This window comes from Trachypithecus francoisi, unplaced genomic scaffold (assembly GCF_009764315.1).
Source record: "Trachypithecus francoisi isolate TF-2019V2 unplaced genomic scaffold, Tfra_2.0 Lachesis_group3, whole genome shotgun sequence".
Taxonomy (NCBI): domain Eukaryota; kingdom Metazoa; phylum Chordata; class Mammalia; order Primates; family Cercopithecidae; genus Trachypithecus; species Trachypithecus francoisi.
Window position 1 is genome coordinate 117224433 of NW_022681468.1, and position 12298 is coordinate 117236730.

Genomic DNA, 12298 nt, shown 5'->3' on the forward strand with positions numbered 1-12298 from the left:
GAGATTTGAGCATTTGTGGATTTGGTATCCACAGGGGGTCCTGGAGCCAATTCCTCGAGGATATGGAGGGCCAACTGTATGCTTGTTGGATTGCTTTGGTCTCTTAGTTCTAGGATGGAATAGAGGAGCTTATTAACAGAATCTCAAGTCAATACAGAGTGTAGATACAAAGAAACTAGGTATGGAGAGACCAAGATGGGTAACTAGGTATTTCTTATGAGAATCTCAAGATTGATTAAGTTAGTATAAAAAGAGTGTGCTTTCGGCTGGGAGCAGTGGCTCACACCTGTAATCCTAGAACTTTGGGAGGCCGAGGTGGATGGACGAGGTCAGGAGTTTGAGACCAGGCTGACCAGTATGGTGAAACCCCATCTCCACTAAAAATACAAAAATTAGCCAGGCGTGGTGGTAGGAGCCTGTAATCCCAGCTACTAAGAAGGCTGAGGCAGGAGAAACGCCTGAACCCGGGAGGTAGAGGTTGCAGTGAGCTGAGATCGTGCCACTGTACTCTAGCCTGGGCGACAGAGTGAGACTCTGTCTCAAAGAAAAGAATGGGCTTTCAGTTTCCATGAGAATTATTGGGGTAAAGGTAGGGTCAAACAAAATGTGGACGTTTTCTCCAAACTCAGGTTGAAATCAGTAATAGGTTTACATTGTACCCCAGAATTTGTGTGTGAGGACATAGGCAGACACAGGTTTCATCACACTGAATCAAGGGAAATGGTTAAGAATAGAGAATAAACAGAAAGATTACAACAGCTAGCAGGTCTACAGAAAAGGGGGAGAAAAGATCTTTATATCATCAAGTCTCCCATCATTGGATCTTGTTGCTCTCTGTTAGAACTTTTTTAAAAAGTGCCTCTATTTTGCTTAAAGGATGTAATGGCTGGTTAACAATAACATGACAATATTAGTCCTGGCCAACTTGATGAATGCTTAAAGTTTTAAACATACAACCTTTTAGCTAGATGCTACACTAGAGCTTTGGAAAAACAATATTATTTGTTATAATATTAGCTAACACTTATGAGTTACGTAGTGTTATTTATCAGTCAGTACTGTTTTTATTCTAGTTTTTTAGATGATGTCTAAAACCAGTATTCAAACCTTAACACTCTGGCTCTATAATATTTTCTTTTAACCAAAAGCTAAGCTGGGATTGCCATCCATGTCTCTTGATTCAGTCCAAGACACTTACTTAAATCATACTAAATTAATATTCTTTATCTCTTGCAGATAAATATATGTGTTAAAAGAGTGAGGGAATGCATTTTGTTGTCTGGGTTCTATATTTTGCAGAGCAGAACATCAGTTGCTCTGTGGATCATTAAACAGAACATTGGTTAAGTTGCTTTTGAAAAAGACAAGCATTCTTTATTGTAAACTGAAATTACTCTTTTCTAGAAGTCTAGATTAGACAGCCAACCAGAAGAAATGCCTTGACCATAAATGTATTATATAAAAATAAAAAACCTTAGAGTTTATGGAAAATGTGTTCAAAACTACTTGGAAGATGGGTGATTCTCATTTACTTGCTACCCTGAATATCAACGTTTTGGGCAATGTGGTGCAATTATGGTTCAGAATCTTGTCAAGTGTCTTATTTGTATGTACCTCATTGGTAACTGGTATGAAATGGGTACTCAGTGACTCAGTGATTACTTGTTAAGTTCAGTTGAGTATAAAATCAGTTAAGGTTAAAATATTTAAAAAGAAGATATAGTATCACAGGTACATTTGTAGAAAAAATCTTCAATATGATAACTGTGGTTTGGTTCTAAATTTTGTCCAAAAGGAGTACATAGGCACGTAGGATGGGAAAGAGATGTAATAATTGCCATGCAGGATGTAAATGCTGAAATCAGATATAAGGTAAAGTAGTTACACAAAGGATGAGGTTGATTGGAACTACCTGAAAGCTGCAGAAATTTTCCAGGGTTGATTCTGGTATATAGCTTCAAATAGTGAGCTGGAGCTCACTAGATTGTCAATGGGAAAAGATATTTTAGGCAAAGGTAACATACACACTGTACTTAAAACTGTGGACTTACATATCATGCAGAGAAGATTAGAATTTTTCAGACAATGAGAAGCTATTTGAAGTATATTTAGCAGAGGACTTGAATTGGACTGAAGAGCAGTGAACTGGAAAGGAGAAAAATCTATGAACTAGTTGAAGTACTGTCATGTGTCACTTAATGATGAGGATGTGTTCTGAGAAATGCATCATTGGGTGATTTTGCTGTTGCATGAACATCATCGTGTATTTACACAAACCTAGGTGGGATAGCCTACTACACACCTAGGCTATATGATATAGCCTGTTGCTCCTAGGCCACAAACCTGTACAGCGTACTACACTGAATATTGTAGGCAATTGTAACACAGTGGTAAGTATTCGTGTATCTAAATGTATCTAAACATAGAAAAGATACAGTAGAAATACAATATAAAAGATAAAAAATGGTACAGTTACATAGGGTACCTGCCATGATTAGAGCTTGCAGGACTGGAAGTTACTCTGGGTGAGATGTTGGGTGAGTGGTGATGAAGGCCTAAGACATTACTGTACACATACTAGTTAGACTTTATAAACATTGTACACTTAAGTTACACTAAATTTATTTATTTTTTTCTTTTTGTAATAATAAATTAACCTGAGCCCACTGTAATGTTTTTACTTTATGAACTTTTTTTGACTTTTTGACTTTTGTAGTAGCAATTTAAAACACAAACACATTGTACAACTGTGCAAAAATGTTTTCTCTTTATATAATTATAAGCCCTTTATTAAATTTTTTTAAAACTTTAAAAACTTTTTTGTTAAAAGCAAATACACGTACATACATATTAGCATGTATACATACATATTACCATAGCATATTAGCATTGGCCTACACAGGGTCAGGATCAAGATGTTGGTAGACAATACAAATTTTTCATGAGTTTAGGGATCACTATTGTATATGCAGTTGATCCTTGACCAAAATGTTTTTGTGTGGCACACGACTGTAGAATGGGTGAGTGATTCTGAACTGAATCAAGGTAGTGGTAGAGACTATAATGTAGACGAAGAGACAGACCCAAAGAGGTTTCTGATATTTGAAAGTACAGCTATCCCTGCATATCCACAGGGGATTGGTTTAGGGACCCCCTGCTGAAGAATACCAAAATCCACAGATGTTCAGGTCCCTTATGTAAAATAGCACAGTATTTGCACATAATCTATACACATTCTCCAGTATACTTTAGATCATCTCTCAGTATCTTATCCTTAATACATTGTAAATGTTATGTAAATAGTTGCTATACTGTTTCATTTCTAAGTTTATATATTTTTTATGAATATTTTTGATATGTGGTTGGTTGGATCTACAAATGTGGAACCTTTTGCAGATATGGAGGGCCAATTGTATGTTTTCTGTTATTTGTATTACTGCCCTCTTTTTTCTTTACTTGCTGATAACTATTCTTCATTTTATTGATTCATCAGTAAATTGAACAACAGTTGTGTGCCAGGCAATGTGCTAAGCATAGAAGATAGAAAATTTATAGTGCAGGGATCTTATTTGAGGAGCTCATAATCTAGCAAATTTTTGTTTCACCCATTTTACTTCTGTTTTGTCAGACTAGAAACTTTTGATGAACCTTACCTTGGATAACAACCAAATAACCTCAACAACATATATTTGAAGGCATTGGAGTACCTTCAAATAAGTTTTACAGGGCCTAGACCATAAGAAAAAAATCTAGGGAAGTGAGCTCAGCATTTGGGTGCTGCCTTGTTCCTAGAGACATTTTGTTATTTTTGTAGTGTTTCTGATTCTAAAAGGGTCAGGCTTGAGAGTATGAGGAATTGAGCAGAGTTTTCTTCTGACACAAAAGTAAGGAAGAGGCCCTTGGTAATTCCTATAGGCTTTAGATTGAGATCCCCAAAGGGTTATATGTCAGACAAAAGTAAACCAGAAGTAAACCTGGCATCATATGGACTGAAGCCCAGTTTAAAATCATCTCAGTTCCCAATTAGGTTAAAATAATATAAAATTTGTGGTATTCTTAGCCACCTGCCAAGAGCAAATACAATCTCCACTAGAAGAAGACATCATCCAACTGCTAAAATTATCTTTATAAATTTTCATATACAGGATCTAACACACAGTCCAAAACAGAGAGGGAGAGATAGAGAGAGAGAGGGGGAGAGAGAGAGACAGAGACATAAAGACATACATGGAGGCAAACTAGCATGAATAAAAACCACAAGAAACATGGCTGGGCATGGTGGCTCACATCTGTAATCCCAGCACTTTGGGAGACTGAGGCAGGTGGATTACTTGAGGTCAGGAGTTCAAGACCAGCCTGGTCAACATGGTGAAACCCCATCTTTACTAAAAATACAAAAATTACTCGGGCGTGGTGGCACTTGCCTGTAATCCCAGCTATATGGGAGGCTGAGGGAGGAAAATTGCTTGAACCCAGGAGGTGGAGGTTGCAGTGAGCCAAGTTCGTGCCACTTCTCTCCAGCCTGAGTGACAGAGTGAGACTGCATCTCAACAGCAACAACAAAATCCCAAGAGAAATGAGATAATAGTACCACAGTGCATCCAGCCAATGATATTAGCACTAGACATGGACTTGAAAGTAACCATGCTTTCAAGAAAGTTTTAAAAATAAGGTTCAATATTTTTATTAGAGAACTACAAATTGCTTTTTAAAATCCCAAATTGGGGAAAACCTAGAACTAAAAAGTACTGTGAAATTAAAAAGACACTGATGGTTTTTAATAGTAACATACAGGTTAGTAACATTAGTAAATTGGAAGATAGACCAGAAGAAAATACTGAGACTAATGAATGAAGATAAGAAAGATACTTATATTCTTAAGACCACAGTGAAAAGGTCTAACTTGTGTCATAGGAATTTTGGAAAGATGTGTGTGAGAGACATAGAATAAGTTAGAAGCCATATTTGAAGACATAATGGTTGAGAATGTTCCGAAACTGTCAAAAAAAAAACACACACAAAAAAACCCAACAAGCATACATTTGAAAAGCTCTAAGAACCCAAGGCATGTTAAATACAAAGATATTTATACCTAGAAGATTATAGTAAGCCAAAGACAAAGAAAAAAGTCTAAAAAGCAGCTAGAGGAAACCAGAGACTGCAGATGCTCCTTGCCAAGTTGAAAATATTTTAAGTCAAAAATGCATTTAATACCTCTAACCTACCAAGCATCATAACTTGACATAGCCTACCTTAAATGTGCTCAGAACACTTACATTAGCCTACAGTTGGGCAAAATCATCTAACACAGCACCTATTTTATAGTAAAAACGTTGAATATCTTATGTACCACATATCACCAGCCTAGGCAAAGATAAAGTTTGTAGAAATTATGACAGTTTCACCCCATTGTAAAGTTGAATCATCATAAGTCAGGACATTATCTTTAAAGATGCAACAATAAGACTTGGCAGTCAGCCTTTCAGTGGAAATAGTGGAAGCTAGGAGACAATGGCATATTTTCCTTGAAACCAAAGTATATTGTTTAGGCAGTAAATTATTTCCGATTATAGCTCAGGTGCAGGAAGGAATGAAGAGCAATGAAAATTATTAAAAAGTTGTTGAATCTAAATGAATATTAATTAGACAAAATTAAAAATAACTTTTATGGTTTAAATAGAACTATTTAGGCTGGATGTGGTGGCTCACACCTGTAATCCCAGCACTTTGGGAGGCTGAGGCAGGTGGATCACCTGAGGTCAGTAGTGTCAGACCAGCCTAGCCAACATGGTGAAACCCCGACTCTACTAAAAATAAAAAATTAGCCAGGGCATGGTGGCAGGTGCCTGCAATCTCAGCTACTCAGGAGGCTGAGGCGGGAGAATCGCTTGCACCTGGGAGGGGTTCGGGGCGGTTCCAGTGAGCCCAGATCGTAATATTGCACTCCATCCTGGGTGACAGAGCGAGACTCCATCTCAAAAAAAAAAAAATAGAAATAAGAAAAATAAAAAGCAGAACTATTTAATGTTTAAATATAACTAAAATACATGACAGTAAGAGGAGTAAAGAGAATTTAAGATACTCTAAGATCTTTGTATTAAATGCTAAGTTACAGAGATTATTTCTGTTAGTGATAAGTTAAGGATACATGTTTTCTAGAATTGCCAAAAATAGTAAAAGAATATAAAAATTAAAAAAATATAGAGGATAAGTAAAGTAAAAATACTCAATCCAGAAGAAAGCAAGAAATAAAAGGAATGCCACAAAAGTCAAAGAACAAGTAGTAAGATGTTTGATTTAATCTCACAAATATTAGTGATTACATTAAATATAATTGATTCATTGCCCCAACTAGAAGCTAAAGATTGTCAGACCGGATATAATACAAAACTAAACTAAATTGATTGTTGCTTATGAGAGACATTTTAAATATAAGTATAGAGAAAGATTAAAAGTATGAGCGAAGATTTAGCAAACCTTAAGAAAAAAAGCAGTTGTAGCTATATTAATATCATATTTAAAGCATTGCTAGAGATAAAAAGGAATATTTAATAATGCTAACCTTTAGCATTATTCACTTCCTTGGGAAGTAGTATACAGTCGAAAATTTGTAAGTACCTGATAGCATAACCTCAAAATATATAAAGCAATAATAAATAAAACTCGAAGAAGAAAAATATATTTGCCATCATAGTGGAATGTTTTAACATACCATGCTGACTTGTTGATAGAATGAGTGTTGAAAAAGTTGGTAAGGATACAGAAGATTTAAAATATCTAGAAGATGAAATTAGTGCCTTTGTGGGCATCCATCACTGACTGTCCTTCAGAGCAGAATGTCAGTTTCCAGCCCTTAGGCCTGGAACCTAATCAATTAAGGATATAGAAGATTTTAAAATCAAATATGTAACTGATATGCATAGAACACTGCATCAGCAGCTGCAGAATGCACTTTTTTTTCAAGTTTGCATGGAATATTTACAAAATTTGTTTATATCCTGAACCATAAAACGAAAGTCAGATTTCCAAAGATTGAAATGACACAGGTTTTAATACCATAATAAAATTATACCTGAAAGCAATAGTTAAAAAATAACTGAAAAATACCTATGTGATTAAAAATTAAGAACTATTCTAAATAGCCTAGAAGTTGAACAATTAGAAAATACATTGTACTTAATGACATGTTACATGTTACAACTGTGGGAAATGCCTAAAGCTATACTTAGAGGAACATTTCATAGCTCTTAGATTTTTGTTTAAAATCAGTGATCCCTGTCAACAATTGGGAAGAAGATCAGCAAACTAAACCAGAGGAAAGTAGATAAAATGAAATAATACAAATAAAAGAGGAAATTAATAAAAGTGTGAAAACAAATATACCATGGGAGAGGATCAACCAAACCAAAAGTAATACTTTGAAAGGGCTAATAGTATTGATGAACCTCTCAAGGAATTCATCTGAGAGAGAGAGAGAGACAGACAGAGGGATATAAATAACCAAAATCCCAATGATAGAGAGTGTTACTCTGGATCCTACACATATTAAAAAGATAGTTGAACACATTGAATAACTTTATGTCAGTAGACTTACCAAATGATACGAACAAAAGAACTTTTCAAAACTGACATAGAAGAAATAGAAAATCTGTTCCTATAACTGTTAATGAAATTGAATATGTAACTTAAAACCTTTCCCTGAAGAACATTGCAAGCCAAGGTGGCTCCACTGGTGAATTCTACCAACATGGAAAGAAGAAATAGTATCAGTCTGACATAAACTGTTAGGTGGAATGGAAAAAAAAAACAATTCTCAATACATTTTAGGGGGCCAGGATAACAATGACACACACATCTGTTAAGGACATTAGAAGTGGAAATTATAAGTCAGTTTCACTCATAAACACAGATACAAAAATTCTAAACAAATATTAACAAAATCCATCAATATGTACAAAAGGATAATACATTGTAACCAAAGGGAGATTTTTTTCAACATGTGCTTTACATTTAACTGAAACAAGCAATTTAATCATCTGTTAATAAGGAGAAAACACGATTATCTCTAGAGATACATAAAAAGCAGTTGATGAAACTGCATAGCTATTCCTTTGTTTCTTTTAAAGTAGGAGTAGAAAATAATTTTCTGATAAAGGACATCTACAAAATACATACAACTAATATCTTATTGAATGAAAAAGACTGCTTTTCCTCTGAGACTAAGAACAAAGCAATAATGTTTTATGAGAGTTTTGCTTGCTTGTTTGTTAAGACAGTCTCGCTCTGCAGCCCAGGGTGGAGTGCAGTGGCGCGATCATAGCTCACTGCAGACTTAATCTCCCAGGCTCAAGAGATCGTCTTGCCTCAGCCTCCCAAGTAGCTGGGACTACAGGTGCATACCACCATGCTCAGCTATTTTTTTTCTTTATTTTTGTAGAGTCAGGGTCTCAATATGTTGTCCCGGTTAGTCTCAAACTCATGGCCTCAAGTGATCCTCCCAACTAGGCCTCCCAAAGCATTGGGATTACAGGTGTGAGACACTGTGCCCAGCCAAGAGTTTTTATCATGAACACAAGCACGTCATACAAGGGGAAATCTAAATGGGCAGTAAACATAGGGAAATGTTTTTTGTTATTTATTCATCAGGGAAATCAAAACTAAAATCACAAATAGATACCAGTAGGCGTTCACCGAAATGACTAAGATGAAAAAGACAATACAAGTATTGGAGAGAGATGTCTGTAGGGACATACACTGGGGTGGGTATGTAAATTGCCACAACCACTTCAGAATGCTATTTGGCAGTATCTGCTGTGGTTAAACATGTAGTTTGTAGTCCTGTGTTTTCACTGAAAAAGTAGGTATAAATGTACACCAAAAATTTTGTGCAGAAATGGTTGTAAGACATTATTTTTAATGACCAAATATTAGAATTAAGAGCAGTGTCTATCACTAGTAGAGTGGGACTTGACTTGTGCCTATAATCCCGGTGTTGTGGGAGGATTGCTTGAAATTGCTTGAGGCCAGGAGTTCAAGACCAGCCTGGGCAACAAAGAGAGATCCTGTCTCTTAAAAAAAAAAAAAGAAAAAAGTAAAATGGGTGAGCAAGTTATTGTATGCAGATACAATGGAATACTCTGCAGCAGTGATTCTCAAAGTTTATTCCTTCTCTCTCCTCAGTAGTAGCATCAGCATCACCTGGAACCTTTTTAGAAACGAAAATTCTAAGTACTCTATACCTACTTATGCAGAAATTCTGGGGATGAAGTCCCAATACTCTGTGTTTTAACAAGCCCTTCATGTGATTCCGTTGTACATTAAAGTTTTGGAACTAATGCTTTGTAGCAGAGTTTGGCACACTTTTTCTATAAGGGCCGGATCTTTTAAGGCTTTTTGGGCCATATGTCTCAACTCAGCTGTTACATTGAGAAAGTAGCCATAGACAGTATGTAGCTGAGTGATGGTGTTGTTTCACAATGCAATTAAAATGAATGAACTTTAGGTACATCCAACAAAATGGATGTGTCTCTGAAACATTAGTTGAGTGAAAAAAGAAAAGAGAGAGACAAAATGAATATGTGTTATGTGATTCCATTTATTTATTTATTTATTTATTTATTTTTGAGACGGAGTTTCGCTCTGTCACCCAGGCTGGAGTGCAGTGGCCGGATCTCAGCTCACTGCAGGCTCCGCCTCCCGGGTTCCCGCCATTCTCCTGCCTCAGCCTCCCGAGTAGCTGGGACTACAGGCGCCCGCCACGTCGCCCGGCTAGTTTTTTGTATTTTTAGTAGAGACAGGGTTTCACCATGTTAGCCAGGATGGTCTCGATCTCCTGACCTCGTGATCCGCCCGTCTCGGCCTCCCAAAGTGCTGGGATTACAGGCTTGAGCCACCGCGCCCGGCCATGTGATTCCATTTAGATACTATTTATAAATAGGGGAATCTTATTAATTGTAATAGAAGCTAACTTTAGGTTGGAGGGTTTGGATAGTCCTTGGGAAGAGATGATGAGGAGGACTTTTGGACTTCTAGTAATGCCTATAAAAATCATTATGCTCATACTATCTAGTGTGTATATTTTTCATGCTGCAAAAGATTGGAGGAAATCCCTTTCTTCCTACCATTTGAGAGTGACCTTTATATGACAATTTCTTACATGTGAAATTGTTAATTAAAATAAAAGAATTAAGTATTTACCTTTCCTAGTTAGAGTAACTATAGTTTATGTTAAGGTTTATTCTTCTTTACTGGATAATAATGAATACAGAAAGAATGATGGAATTTCAAAATCAAAAAGAGCAACAAAAAAGAAGTTCAAAATCACTATTTGCAGATTAGCAGTTGACTTGTGCAAGTACTGTAAGTGAATGCTAAAACAATTAGGTACATGGGATATTTTACTTGATGCCTAAATATCACTGCAGTGCAGAAACATATCTTCTTTACATTCTCAGGTGCATTTTTCCTGAAAAAAACCATCTAAAAAGTAAAAGTATCACAGGGATGAATAAAAGAATATATCTCAGTACAGGAAAGAATAAGAACAAATGGAGTGCTTTGTAAGATGATTTTAAGTAGTTACTCAAGACCTGAACCTCAAGTTTTTTAACCCTAGAATTCAAAACCTTTTCTTAAAAAAAAAAAATGTCCTAAGGACTTTATTTTGCCAAAGTTAAGTGTGTATGAATTCCATATAATTACTGGAGGGTGATGGGGTCCCACTTTTCCCAGAAATTGTTTCATTAAGTTCATTGTTGATAATCTAGGAAATACAGTCCTTTTTGATGACTTAAAGTCATGTGGAAGATATTAGCCTTCTTTCTTCATTGTATGTTTTTACTTAGTGGAGTCATCAGATAGTAAGACTAAAACAAATCTAGCCCTACATTTTGATTAGAACGAACTCAGAACTAGGATTCTAACAAATTTTGTGGCATGTCTTTTTAAGAGAAAACAAATACATTGTATTAAGATTTGTACAACTGAAAGTATACATTATTTCATTGTGTGGATTGGTGATTTTTAAAAAGTTTAGAATTTTAAGCAGGGTAAAAGCTTTTCAATATATATTATATACCTGTTTTCTGCAAGATGAATAAATTGTTATTTTGTTTTTTGGTTTTTCTAGGAGGAATATAGAACTGAAGGTATCAGCTGGCACAACATAGATTACATTGATAATACCTGCTGTATAAATCTTATTAGCAAAAAACCAACAGGACTGCTTCATCTTTTGGATGAAGAAAGCAAGTGAGTGTGACTCTTTTCAATTTTGTTATTGGCTGTTTTGGCTTTTTATGTCTTTTTAAGTTTAAACTTTTTTCTTACATTACCAAATAAAAAGCCAATTTTTTGTGTGTGTGTACAATTTTTTTTATATCTGTGTGTTTCTAGGTAATTAGGATGGACTTCATTACTTGAATTCATTTTTTTCTTAATTTCTTCTATATTTGTTCTATACACATTGATGTCAGACTTGTTGAATTTGTTTTTTTGGTTACATGTTTCTTTCTTTGTAAATTGAGCTTCACGTATGAGATGTGTTTGCAGTTTTCATGTTCAGCAGAAAATACCGTGATAGGCCGAACGTGTTGGCTTATGTCTGTAATCTCCTGACTTTGGGATGCCAAGGCAGGAGGATCATTTGAGGACAGAAGTTTGAGACCAGCCTGGCCAACATGGTGAAATCCCGTCTGTGCTGAAAATACAAAAATTAGCTGGGCATAGTAGTGCAGGCCTGTAATCCCAGCTACTCAGAAGTCTGAGGCATGAGAATCTCTTGAACCCAGGAGACAGAGGTTGCAGTGAGCCAAGATGGCGCCACTGCACTATAGTCTAGCCTGGGCAACAGAGCAAGACTTTGTCTCCGAAAAAAACAGAAAAAAGAATATTATGGTAAATTAGTAATGTCTACCATGATCGTGCAGTGTAAGTGGCAACATCTGCCAGTTATTTACTATTCCTTGTCAACACTGTTCAATGTAACTGAGTTAAATATATGCTTCAGAAATAATGCTTTATGGCCGGGCGCGGTGGCTCAAGCCTGTAATCCCAGCACTTTGGGAGGCCGAGACGGGCGGATCACAAGGTCAGGAGATCGAGACCATCCTGGCTAACACGGTGAAACCCCGTCTCTACTAAAAAAATACAAAAAACTAGCCGGGCGTGGTGGCGGGCGCCTGTAGTCCCAGCTACTAGGGAGGCTGAGGCAGGAGAATGGCATAAACCCGGGAGGTGGAGCTTGCAGTGAGCTGAGATCCAGCCACTGCACTCCAGCCTGGGCGACAGAGCGAGACTC

General features: G+C 36.3%; 1 protein-coding gene across 14 annotated transcripts in view; it reads left to right on the forward strand.

Annotated features, from left to right (window-relative positions):
* The window catches only part of MYO9A (myosin IXA), a 321205-nt gene that overhangs the window by 127602 nt on the left and 181305 nt on the right, over positions 1-12298 (forward strand). For all 14 annotated transcript variants that reach the window (XM_033189506.1, XM_033189505.1, XM_033189513.1 and 11 more), the window contains one exon: positions 11129-11250. In XM_033189506.1, coding sequence (XP_033045397.1) covers positions 11129-11250 — 122 coding nt within the window. The remainder of the gene's footprint in view (positions 1-11128; positions 11251-12298) is intronic.